The sequence below is a fragment of the Lithobates pipiens genome, unplaced genomic scaffold, assembly GCF_037356315.1.
Source record: "Lithobates pipiens isolate NorthernLeopardFrog02 unplaced genomic scaffold, aLitPip1_a1.2 Scaffold_13, whole genome shotgun sequence".
NCBI lineage: Eukaryota > Metazoa > Chordata > Amphibia > Anura > Ranidae > Lithobates > Lithobates pipiens.
Window position 1 is genome coordinate 96420930 of NW_027507718.1, and position 13742 is coordinate 96434671.

The 13742-nt window shown below is 42.2% G+C and overlaps 1 protein-coding gene across 1 annotated transcript in view; it reads left to right on the top strand.

Moving 5' to 3' along the window:
- Positions 1–13742, top strand: part of NCBP1 (nuclear cap binding protein subunit 1) — a 90642-nt gene that overhangs the window by 40922 nt on the left and 35978 nt on the right. Inside the window, exons 13-15 of the mRNA XM_077475293.1 lie at positions 4436–4498; positions 7684–7758; positions 9558–9661. Of these exons, the coding sequence (XP_077331419.1) occupies positions 4436–4498; positions 7684–7758; positions 9558–9661 (242 nt within the window). The remainder of the gene's footprint in view (positions 1–4435; positions 4499–7683; positions 7759–9557; positions 9662–13742) is intronic.

The window sequence follows — 13742 nt, forward strand, 5'->3', positions numbered from 1 at the left end:
TGAAAACATTAGTGACATCCCGTTGTTGACACTCTCTCAGAAAGTAGTCTTTTCAGTGGCTATTAAATCTGCAAGGTGGGTTTCTGAGTTGCCAGCCTTGTCATGCAAGTCTCCTTACTTGGTACTTCACAAGGATAAGGCGGTGCTGCGTCCGCAGCCGCCTTTTCTTCCGAAGTTTTTGGCTTTTCATCTTAATGAGGACATTGTGCTCCTGTCTTTATGTCCTTGGCATCCCAAGGAGGTTGCTTTACATTCGTTTGATGTGGTCTGGGCTCTGCGGGTGTATGTCTGCTATGGCTCCTTTCCGGAGGTCACCCTCTGTATCAGTGGCTGGTCCAAAGAAGGGTCTGGCGGTCTCGTTGGTCACCATTTCTCGGATCAGACAGATTGTGGTTCAGGCTTATGCCACAAGGGGCGGGCGCCTCCCTTTCCTGTCACGGCACATTCTACCAGGACAATTGGTGCCTGTTGGGCTTTCCGACGTCAAGCGCCCGTTTCCCAGGTATGTAAGGCGGTGACCTGGTCATCCGTCCATTCACAAGTTTACAAAATTGATGTGGGTGCATTTTCGGATGCATGCTTTGGCCACAAGGTTTTGCAGGGGTTGCGACTCCTCTGAGGGTTTTTTTGTTATGGGTGGAGTTTATTTTCTTGCTGTTCCCACCCCTCGTTTTTGACACTGCTTGGGGATGTCCCTAAGGTCAAGATTAAGGTGCTGTCTGTCAATGAACAAAAGATAAAATAGGATTTTTGTACTCAACGTAAAATCCTTTTCTCTAAAGTTTGGACACAGTACCCACCCATCCTGTTTGTTTTGTACTGCTTTTTGATGAACTGAGCTGCTGGAAACGGAGTGAGGGGTTATAGCCAGTAGGACAGCCCTGGGCGGTGCTGTTTTTGTGTGTTCTGCCTAGTCCTCTTCTAAAGGTGGAGATATAACCCTAAGGGTTAAGATTAAAGTGCTGTGTCCGTCAATGAACATCAGAGAAAAGGATTTTGCAGTGAGTACAAAAATCCTATTTTTTGAATATCAAGTGAGGAAAGGAAAAGGGATCTTAACGGTGCAATAAAACCAGATGAGAGGATTGTAACCAAAATATAAAAATGTAATTTTTAATTTTGAGATAAAAAAAAAAAAGCACATATAAACATTTGTCAACAAAGAAGTGGGCAGAGATTCATGAGTGGTGGTCATAAAAGGCAAGTTGAAAAAAAAGCACTATCCCGACATGTTTCACTTCAAGAAAAACTGTAGAAGCGTGAGAACAAGAATCGTGCAATGATCATAAATCCATATAATAGACCGTTATGTACAAAAGGAAATCGGAACATGTAGGGCATTACAAAAGACCCCTCTTACCCCGCAATAGACTCCCCCCAAGACCGCCACTGCCAAATACCAGAGCTGAGCATATATCCCCCGAGGAAGGGGTCCCTAAGTGGTCATAGACACAAAAGGCCAAGCTTCACAAGTAAAGGAAATCTATGATCATGAAAGGAATTAAATGTATTGGTAATGGACACAAAACCACACAGCAGTGGGTTTTACGTTAAAACCAAAAAATTACTGACTAAGCATGGAATGGTGGGCAAGAAAAGCCCGCTAAACATTGTTAGAGGGATGTCATGCTATTTTACAAAAAAGTAAGCAATCAAAAGTATGTGTATTATAAATGTATGGGAAGATAAGGTAAATAATCCTGAAAACTCCCTATAGGTAAGAAGGTCTAAAGAATATGTTGTATTGCTTAAAGATGGCATGGTAAAACTGACAGTTTCAAAAGAGTGCAACGGCTCACGGGAGATATAGATAGATAGATAGATAGATAGATATATATATCTATCACAGCGTCCGTCTGTTTTTCCACCTACACTGGCCTCGCTCTTCCCAAGTCCACGGGCATGTTTGGGAGGATCTTGCACAGGTTGCCATCTCCTATTGGCGCACTGGCCAGGGTCCTCCCTCTCTTTGCGGTGCAGCTTATTGTGTATTGTAGTTGAGGGGGCTGACCAGGTCCCTTGAGCATGCGCACTGGCGCCCTCATGTTCGCATCAAGTTGGTGATGTGAGACGCCGACTCGATGGAGGACACTACAAAGCCGGCCATTCTGGCACCTCCAAAGTTAGAACCAGAGGGCTAGACTATACTAACCTGTTCATCTCATTGGTAAGTTTAAACTTACTCGGCTTACTAATATCATCCTCTAACCTTTTTAATGCTTTCATGTACTTGTATATACTATGGATATTTTGTGCTGAGATTAATTCCCTATCGCCTGCCTTTTTAAAATATACATATAGTGAGATGTCCGTTGCATTCTTTTGAAACTGACAGTTTTACCATACTATATCTCAGCAATATAACATAACACAATTCTAAAGAATTGACGCCCTACCTATAGGGAGTCCTTTTCAGGATTAACCATTTACCTCATCTTCCCATACATTTATTACAATACACATACTTTTTGATTTCTTTCTTTCTTTTTTTTCTTTTTTTTTTTTATAGAATATCCCGCTAACATTGTTATTGATAGGGGGGGCTGCTTTTTGATCTTGCCCTCCCATTCCATGCTTAGTCATTTTTTGGTTTTAACCACTTTGCATCCAGGCCAATTCTGACATCTCTAATGCATGTAAAATTCATCATTTTTTTGTTAGAAAATTACATAGAACCCCCAAACATTGTTTTTTTTAGCAAAGACCCTAGAGAATACAATGACTGTCATTGCAACTTTTTCTCGCACGGTATTTGCGCAGCAATTTTTCAAACATGTTTTTTCAGAAAAAGTTTCATGCTTTAAAAAAAAAAAAACAGTATAGCCCAATTTTTTTGCATAATGTGAAAGATGAAGATACGCCGAGTAAATAAATACCCAACATGTCGCGCTTCAAAATTGCACGCGCTCGTGGAATGGCGCCAAACATTGGTATTTAAAAATCCCCATAGTCGACACTTGAAATTTTTTTACTGGTTACATGTTTTGAGTTAGAGGAGGTCTAGGGATAGAATTATTGCTCTCGCTCGAACGTTCGCAGCTATACCTCACGTGTGGTTTGAACACCGTTTTCATGTGTGGGCGGGACTCGCGTATGCATTTGCTTCTGCGTATGAGCTCACGGGGACAGGGGCGCTTTAAACTTTATTTATTTTTTTTTTATTTTTTTTAGTTTGACACACAAAAAAAATTACTTTTATTCCTATTACAAGTAATGTAAACATCCCTTGTAATAGGAATATGGCATGATCGGACCCATTTACAGTGAGATATGAGATATGGGGTCTTATTGACCCCATATCTCACCTCTAGGCTGGGAAGCCTAAAAAAAAAATAATGGCTTCCCAGCCAAGGTGGCACCATTATTTTTGAATGCAGAGGCCGGGCGTGACGTCATAACATCGGCACCATCTGGTCCACCAGAAATCTGATACCATCCGGGAGCCGGCGGATCCTGTGACCGACTCACCGATGGAAGCGATGAGTTGGTAGAAGCACCGGAGAGCGGCGGGAGGGGGGGGGGGAAATGTCCCCTCCCGCCACCCTTAAGAACGATCAAGCGGCGGAACAGACGCTATGATCCTTCTTATGCAGGGAATCGCCGGTCAAAAATGCCGCTATCTGAATGTCTGTAACCTCAGGCATCATTCAGATAGATATAATGCCACAAAGTCTATGACGTAGCTTGGGTGCCAAGTGGTTAAAGTAAAGCCCTCTGCTTTGTGGTTTTGTGTCCATTACCAATACATTTGATTCCTTTTTCATGATAAAATATTTCCTTATTTGTGTAGCTTGGCCTTTGTGTGCCCTCTATGACCACTTGGGGACCCTTTCCTCGGCATATATGCTCAGCTCTGGTATTTGGCAGTGGCGGTCTTGGGTGGAGTCTATTGTGGGGTTTTTTGTAATGCCCTACATATGTTCTGATTTCCTTTTTGTATGTAATGGTCTATTATGTGGATTTATGCTCATTGCACTATTTTTGTTCCCACTCTTGTACAGTTTTTTCCTTGAAATGACCGATGTACTCTGCACATCCCCCCTGAAGAAGCATTACAGCGAAACAACATGTCGGGAAATGTGCAATGCTTTTTTTTTTTTTCTCAACTTTTAACTGTTTGATCACCACTCTATGAATCTCTGCCTACTTCTTTATTGACAAATGTTTATGTGCTTTTTTTTTTTCCTCAAATTTATTCTACATTTTTCAGATTTTGGTTACAATTCTCTCTCGTCATTATCAGGTTCTATTGCACCGTTAATATCCCTTTTCCTTTCCTCACTTGATGTACTATCTTATGGGATGTGCCAATCTTACTGGGTGTTTCACCACTAATCGGACACAACTCCTATGAATCCTTTTTTATTTTATTATTTTTTTTTTTGGAATGTTCTAATCTTCTTTTTTATTTTTTTTTTTTTTTTTAATTCTCCAGGTTCATAAATTGGTTTTCGCACCATCTAAGTAACTTTCAGTTCCGATGGAATTGGGAAGATTGGTAAGTGCATTGATAAATACTTATGAGCAAAGCTACCCCTGGAAAGCACTTTGTACAACCACTTTTACCTACAGGTAAGCCTGTATTACGGCTTACCTGTAGGTGCTGGAAATATCTCCTACACCTCCGGTTTAGGTGATATTTACGAAATAGCGTCTCGCTGATGACTACGGCGCATGCTCGGGTGTCATCGGCACATGCGCACATTAGAAAGGGCACACTGTGCCGTTTTTATAATAGGTATCATGCCAGTCACAGCCAGAGTTTGCGGTCCCAGAAGGGAGTGGGGAGAAGATGGACGCTCCCTGCTAGTGGGGACAATGGGTGACATTGCGGGCTTCGGTTTCAGTTGAGTGACACATAATAGACTACTATGCCATGCATAGTAGCCCATTGTGCTTTGCCTTTGCAGGGAAATATTGATGTCTGTCCCCCGCTCTCTGGCCTGTCTTCCGGCGGTGATGGGGGGGGGGGGGGCGTTGCCTGTCATATATTCGCACCATGAGACAGACATTTTCCCCCATATTTCTGTAAGTTTACAGTGTTCCAGAACATAAATTATGTTAGAATTGTTTTAGCCCTTTAAAATATATGCTGCTATTTTAGTAATTTTAGTTGAAATCCATGTTTTTGTACTTTCCATTAAGATCCCTTTCACACTGAGCCGCCACCGGTAAAGAGGTGCTATTTTTAGCGCCGTTTTAGTGGAGCTATTCAGCCGATAATGGGGAGGTGGTTTTAACCCCCGCTAGTGGCCGAGAAGGGATTGTATCTGCCTGCAAAACTCGGGCAGAACGGCGTTTTGCCGGCGGTATCTCAGCACTGCCCCATGGGGAGCAGCGGTGGAGGAGCGGTGAGTTCATCGCCCTTTCACCGATCCAAAGTGTTTTTCAGGCGCTATTTTTTAATGCTATATCGCCTGCAAAACACTCCAGTGTGAAGGGGATCTTAATCCTTTTTGTTGGAGTCCATTAAAGAACACGGGAGGTCTTCTACTGTTGTGTTGTACTGCCACCTACAGGAGGATTGGACAAGCCCACATGCAGTTACATGAATATGATAAACCTAGAACAGCCGTGGAAACTGTGCTGCCAAAAGGACTTTACAGTGAGTACACAGGAAGTCATTTACTGTTGGGACGCCCAAAGGCATTCCAACTGTGAGGAGTGGGCAAATGGCAAAAACTGTTAATGTGCTCAGAAAAAAACAGAATCGAGGACCACCTCGAAACTGCCTGCTTAAAGGGCTTAATGCCTGAATTGTTAATTAGATGTGGCCAAACCCCCTGCCCAGTCGTGACCTGCCAACATGACCAAAAGTGACTCCTGAGGGTAAGACCCAGTTCACATCGGCATGATTTGACATGTCAAATTGCAGTCTGTTGCCTGCACTGGCACTGTCTGAATCGGTGCAAAGCCGTCTTTGTGGTGCCGCACCGATTTTCCAAAAGTAGGTCCTGCACTACTTTTGTCAACTTCGGGGGCTATTTCAGTAGATATCTGTGCATGAACCCACACAGATGCCTTTCAAATTGCCCCCTAACTTACACTGAAATGCGGTTTTGAAACTCACACGTTGTCAAACCTGCATTCAGTGTGAACGAGGGTTAAAGGTACAAGGGAAACACCCAAAGGTTACACCGGAACCATACACTGAATATATTACAGCCCAGTACACATTCTTGCCAGTAGGCAAGAGGCACCTCTAGGTTGAGTCCTAAGAGGGATCTTGTTGAAAAGCAGCACTGCTTTTCCTTGACCTCAATAATCGCAGGATTAAGGATGCGCTTGACTCCCCAGTTTCAGCAGAGCGGCAACATCCGTGACACAAGGAGTAGGACTCTTATCACAACAACAACAGAATATTGGTCAAAGTGAATTCAGAACATGGGGAAACTACCAGAGAAACCTTCCCAACAAGTCTGCCCCTTTTTAAACTCTTGTCTGATGCTGAAGGGTACTGAACTTTCAAATGCCCCTGTATTTGGTGTGGCTTATAACCAGCATAGGTAGACGTGCCTTTCTTTATATCACCTGTCACTCTTTGCACTGTGACACAGACTGGGAGAGTGAGGAGGTGCATTAGGATCTATTTGAGATGTGCTGCATACATGTGTCCTGACAGGTGAGTGCAGTGTGATGCCTTCTCCATCGTCCAGATTTCAGGTGTGGGTGGTGTTACACAATAGTAACAAGGCTGAGGTGTGTGATTTACAAAAGTCTGTTTTTACAATTCTTGGTAATTTCCTGGTTGAAAACGTTTACATACTTAATTTGTATGTAGCTTTAGTTCAGCTTTTATGGAATTCAGGGGCTCTAAATAAAATGGTTGAACCATTTGAGACCTTGCACTTTGTGTGTATATGGGTGGGCATTGAAGCGCACTAAACTCTCCAGCCAAAACAGTACTGCTAGTAGTATAACAAAATGGAAGGGTGGAGGATAGTCCAGAAATGAATGCTGCACTAAAAAATAGCTTGTGTTGAATTCCAGCCTAGTGCTAACTAGTCTTAAGATTTTCCCAACCTCCCTGCTACCTACCCTCTCTAAACTGTAAAAAAAAATAAAAAAAAAAATTGCGGTGGACAGATCGGACACTTTTTTTTTTTTCTTATTAAACCATTGACATTTTTAATACAGCGATCAGTGCTATAAATAGCCATTGATTACTGTATAAATGTCAATGGCAGGAAAGGAGTTAACACTAGGTGGGGATCAAGGGGTTTAAATGTGTTGCCTAGGGAGTACTTCTAGCTGTGGGCGAATGAGACTGACTGGGGGAGGAGAGATATCGGTGTTCCTATATACTAGGAACACACGGTCTCCTCTCCCCTGACAGGACATGGATCTGTGTGTTTACACACACACACGTCCACATTCCGGCTTTGTCACGAGTGACCGCGGGTGCCTGGCGAACATGGTGGCCACCAGGAACGTGCATTGGCTACTCAGTGACGCATTGGGCACGTGTGCCCCTTAGATGTCATGATGCCCGCCCAAGATGGGAGATCCCATCAGCGGACGTCGTATCACTATGGGCGGGATGTGAAGTGGTTAATGCAGGTCTAAGAATGCAGGAGTAGTTAGTATTACCTGACAAAAGGTTCCTTTTTTTTTTATTTTATTTTTTTATCTAATGTTTTAAGGGCATGTGCAAATAATTGTGTTCTTCCTTTTTTGTTTTAGGTCTGACTGTCTTGCTCAAGATCTAGATAGACCTAAACCACAGTTTGTTCGTGAAGTTTTAGAGAAGTGCATGAGGTAGGAACATGCTTCTCAGTTTCAGCTTTTTAATTTCCCTTCTGTTCAGCGAAGAACATAGCTGGATCTTTAGATCCTTATCATTTGGTTAATATGCCACTTGCAGGAATAGAATACTTGGTACAACAAAAAAACGCACAAACTAGTTTTGCCTCACACATGGGAGGTAAGACCTGGAAGTTTTTCTGCTTTTATATTTCCAGCTTTTTTTTTTTTTTTTGTTCCTGTTGATGAATTTGTCTTCATTCAACTGCAGTGATTGGGGACAGGCCAGATGTATAGATCCTGGTAGTCTTCCTTTTGAGCGCATGCAGTACTCTGCCTGGGTAAGATCGGCTGTGCTTCGACAGATCAATCATGTCCCTATCATTGTGGTGCCAGAACTAGGTTGGCGACGCCTGGATCGGAGAATCTCGCAAGCCCCTGGAGGTGCCTTTCCTTTGTGCAAAGGCTGTACTACTGTGAGACTACAAGTTGCAGGATGACATGCTGCAGTCTTTGAGTGGCCTCCCTCTGGTGAAGCATTGAATCACCTGTGGGGTTTTCCCTTGCTCTATGTATTGTGCCTTGTGCATGTATTTTGGCCTTCAGCAGGGTGTGGACTGGCTGGCCCTCAGTATTGTGAGTGGTCAGGTTCTCACTTTCCACCAATGCCTTTTAGCTTTACATTCCCTGATTTGCACTTTCTTCCAGGGGGATTACACAAGTTGCTCCATCAATAAGACCTCTGTCAAAGCCTTGGGATCTGAGCTTGGTTGTCGGATTTTCAAAAGCCTCCATTTGACTACATTTGGGAAATTCCCCTACTGAAGAGTGCTACCCCTAGGTTATGTGCTCTCCCCCCCCCCCCCCCCCCCCTTTTTTTATTTATTTTTGTTGTACCTAGTGTCGTCCTGCAGATGGCATAATAGCCCGCTGGTCATGATCTAAAGAATGCAGAGAAAATATCTTTTGGCGAGTAAAAAAAAACACCATATATTTTCTTCTGACTTTGTTTTTGCTTTGGATGTCAGTTGCATGATGACAAAGTTTAAAAAAAAATGGATATCTCTGTGGTTCTGTCCGACTTTTGACTCTAATGTGGTCAGACAATCCAAACAGGTTTTGGTGGCAATGAGCGGATTGAATTATTCCTATGACTGTCTACCTGGTTTATTTGATTATTGCCACACTCTGGCCATTAATGGGGCCTGATGTACTGCAACCGAAGAGTGCAAAATCCGGTGCAGCTGTGCATAGCAGCCAATCGGCCTCCGGATGTTTTTTTTTTGCAAAGCTTAATTGAACAAGCTGAAGTTAGAAGCTGATTGACTACCATGCACAGCTGCACCAGATTTTGTACTCCAGTTTTAGGCTCCGTTTACACGTTTGAAACTTGGGATTCGACTTGTGAGATCCCAAGTTGCGTGACATGTGAAATCCCACGTTCATCAATGAGAAGCTGTCTTGGCACAACTGAAGTTGCTCCAACTTTAGAAAAGGTTCCTGTACTCCTTCAAGGAAAATGTATCTGACTTGTGCCAAGATTACTGGCATTCCCTGCTATGTAAGCCCCTCCCTTGCTTCAGAGTCTCATCAAAGTAGTACTTAAGTCGGCTCGCAAAGTTGCATGACTTTAAGGTCACAGTAGTGTAAACTGAGCCTTAATAAATCAACCTGAGTCCAGTCCCCTTCCTTCTTTATTTTTTTTATTTATTTATGATCACTGTACATGAGCGCTGTAAAAACAAATGTGGGACACAAACCTGTTTTTTCAGCATGTTTTCTTGAACTACGATGTGTCTTTGTTCTTTGCCTAGGCTTTCTTACTATCAGAGGATATTGGATATCGTACCATCGGCCTTTTCTGCTTTGTACCCAGCAGAGCCCAAGTGCATTTACAAATATGGGGATGAGAGTAGCAGTAAGTTGTTTTTTTTATGCTAAGAATTAATATGTGATTATGGCCTGTGGTTTTTTTTTTTTTTTTTGATTTTCATTTTCGTCACTCTGCCAGGAGCTCTTGCTACTAGATATACAGTATCTCACAAAAGTGAGTACACGCCTCACATTTTTGTAAATATTTAATCTTTTCATGTTTGTCACATGAAGAAATTACATTTTGCTACAATGTAAAGTAGTGAGTGTACAGCTTGAATAATAGTTTAAATTTGCTGTCTCCTCAATTAACTCAAAACACAGCCATTTAATGTGTAAACAGCTGGCAAAAAAAAATTGAGGTTATTGCTCTTACTGGTCACTGCAAGTTCATCATGGCAAAGAACCCTGAGGATCTGAAAAAGAATTGTTGCTCTATATAAAGATGACCTAGGCTATAAGAAGATTTGCCAAGACCCTGTAACTGAGCTGCAGCATGGTGGCCAAGACCATATAATGGTTTAACAGGTCAGGCTCCACTAAGAACGGGCCTTGCCATGGTCAACCAAAGAAGCGGAGTGTACATGCTCGGCTTCATGTCCAGAGGCTGTCTTTGGGAAATGGACGTATGAGTGCTGCCAGCATTGTTGCAAAGATTGTGGGGGGGGTCAGCATGTCAGTTCTCAGACCATACGGTGTACACTGCATCCAACTGGTCTGCATGGCTGTTGTCCCCGAAGAAAGCCTCTTCTAAAGAAGATGCACAAGAGAGCCTGCAAACAGTTTGCAGACAAGCAGATTAAGGATATGGATTACTGGAACCATGTCCTGTGGTCTGATGAGACCAAGATAAACTTATTTGGTTCAGATGATGTCAAGCGTGTGTGGCGGCAACCAGGTGAGAAGTACAAAGACAAGTGTGTCTTTCCTACAGTCAAGCATGGTGGTGGGAGTGTCATGGTCTGGGGCTGTATGAGTGCTGACGGCACAGTTCACTGAAGGAGCCATGAATGCCAACATGTACTGCTACATACTGAAGCAGAGCGTGATCCCCCTCCCTTCGGAGACAGGGCTGCAGGGCAGTATTCCAACATAACGACCCTCAAGCACACCTCCAAGACGACCAGGGCCTTGCTAAAGAAGCTGAGGGTAAAAGGTGATGGACTGGCCAAACATGTCTCCCAGACCTAAACCCTATTGAGCATCTGTGGGGCATCCTCAAATGGAAGGTAGAGGAGCGCAAGGTCTCCAACATCCACCAGGTCCGTGATGTAATCGTAGAAGAGGACTCCAGTGGCAACCTGCAAGGCTCTGGTGAACTCCATGGCCCAGGTGGTTAAAGCAGTGCTGGAAAATGGTGGCCACACAATATTGACACTTTAGGCCCAATTTGGGCATTTCCACCTAGGGGTGTAGTCACTTTTTTTTAACAGCGATTTAGACATTAATGGCTGTATGTTATTTTGAGGGGACAGCAAATTTACACTGTTATACAAGCTGTACACTCACTACTTTACATTGTAATTTCTCCAGTATTGTCACATGAAAAGAGATAATAAAATATTTACAAAAAATGCGAGGAGTGTCCTCACTCTTGAGATACTGTAAATTTTCAGAACAGTAGTGCTCACACTAAACTTATGTTCTAACATGAATTCGGACATTGACGAATTTGAAATAACTGTATTCTCGGTAGTAAACTGCTGTTTCTTGACGTGTGTGTGTGTGTATATTTTTCAATCCACACACACGTCTGTGGGTTCTAAGTAATTTTTAGTTGCGTATTTTAACTTGTAAGCAGCAAATGTCAGAAAAAGGTTTGGTCTTTAAGTGGTTAAACTGCCCTCGTGTTTGTTCCTTTCTTGAAGAACTAATCTATCTCTCAGCACTGAGGAATGTTGATAAACATTTGTAGGCTTTTTTTTTTTCTTTTTAACTTTACAGCTAGGCTCTGCGCTGTTAACATAGAATCCAGAAACTGCTGATTAAGCATGAGGGCGGTTTGAATAGATTGTGCTCTTACCCTTAAAAAAAAAAAAAAAAAAAAAAAAAAAAATCTCTTAACACTAATTCAACTTGAGAATTTTGTAATGGAACAGTCTCCCAGTGTGGGGTTAAATCCAGCTTTTCTCTGGATGAGATGATCTGGTTATAGCCTTGAATGAAGATGTTCTATCATGGTGGCTTCTGTCTCTGGCTTCTACAGATCAGCCAAAACTGTCCTCCATAACAAATTTCTCACTCCAATTCTCGCTTGCTTTGATGGCCTGGCTGTCGAAACCCAGGTTCTAGGAGATAATGACATTTTCAAACCTGTTGTTCTGACAATGCTTAAATCTTGTAATTCTACTTACTGCAATATTTTATCAGTGAATGTCTAAAAGATTGCACACATTGCTCCCCCTGTTTGGCCTCCACTCCAACTGTGAGATGTAAATGTAGTGTTGTCGTTACAAGGACCCCATTTAAATCTATTCAGGAAATTACTTTGTTGTCCAATAAAGAAGCCTTTTTTTTTTTTTTTTTGGGGCCATTCCTTCAGCCAGAAGGGTTCCTGTGTGCTGTCAGTCTTGTCCTGTAAGGATCCACATTCGATCTTGCATAAGGAAAAGGCCAAGGAGATCTTTTCTACCCCCCCCCCCCCCCCCAAAGTGGTCTCTGCCATTACCTTCTGCCACTGCTTCTTTAGACATTGGTTGCCTTGGTCATTCCACATGGTCCTAAAAGATGTTCTCCAGCTTCCTGACTTTTGATTTCTAATTGGATTAGGCAGGTTATTGTACTGGCCTATTGCCTCATTTTCCCTCTAAAGCCCACTTCACTAGTGAGTGTTTTTCTTTGGCTTTTTGTCATCGCGCCTCAGTGTTAACAGATCTGTAAGGCTTTATAAATGTAAACATTGACAAGGAAAAAGGGGAAATTGGGGAGAAAAATAAAAAATAATAAAAGAACCTTCACATAAAAGACCTCGAAAAAATGTGGGTTCAGTTGGACTTTTTAGTCATAAAGAAAGTTGTGAACACAACCAATATATTCAAAAAGAATTATTTCTATTTACTAAAACAGAAGTAAAAACAGAAAATAAATAAAAATTCAATTTTCTTTTTACAAAAAAGAGATGTTTTCTCCTTTTATAACTACACATTTAAGACCTAGTTGACATCCTATCAAAGGTAATAAAGTCCATTTCAAATTTCCAAAAGGGAAAAAAAGTACATATCTATATAAATATAGAATCAGGGATATCAACCATACAGTCAACAATTACATGTATTTTTGGTGCTCTACATGTTTCGCGTCTGTAATGACGCTTCTTCAGGAGCTGATAACAGTGTTATTCCTTCACAACGTGTGTCCCAGATGAAGAGACCACCATTTCCGAAGGAGAGTGGGGAAGTTGGTACGATTATTTACACAACCATTTCTCCACAAAGGAAAAAAAAAAGGTGGAGGGGGGGGGGGGAGAAAGGAAGGGGAACGGGAAAGAGAGTAATTGTTGAACAAATAAATGTAAATATGGATTTTTAACTTGGTGGGATCACTTTAAAGGTGTATTTAGCCCTTGAGGCTTCCGACACTCAATTTTTAATAGGTGTTCTTGAAACGTAAGTAACCAGAAATAAGATCGTTGATGGGTACTTTTAGTATCCCCTGAGCTCAAGGTGCAATAAAACGGACCAAGTTCCCACTGGGTAAAGGGGGAAGGCAGAGGGGGAATCAAATAGACAGACTATTCGGTCCATTCACCCCTATCATATTGGTTTTTATAAACAGATGGCCGCCATAAGATCTGTAAGGCTGCAACCTGGTCTTCTGTGCATACGTTCTCTTAAGTCTTACAAGTTTTAAGTTTGCAGGTGCTTGTTGCGGTCGATAGGTTCTGTAAGGGGATATTTCTTTGGTTTACCTTTTTTTTTTTTTTTTTTTTTTTTTTTTTTTTTTTTCTCCTCGTGTTGGCTAGTTCACCTGTTTTGGATGTGCTAACCACTGTTTAAACTGCTTTTGGACCGCTCTAGGTTTCTTATTATCAAGCTGTGTTCCTTGATGGACAATAGAGAAAATGTGAATTCGTACATCATGGGACACAGAGCCTTAAGTAATGGGTTATAGGCCACCGTCAGGTGATG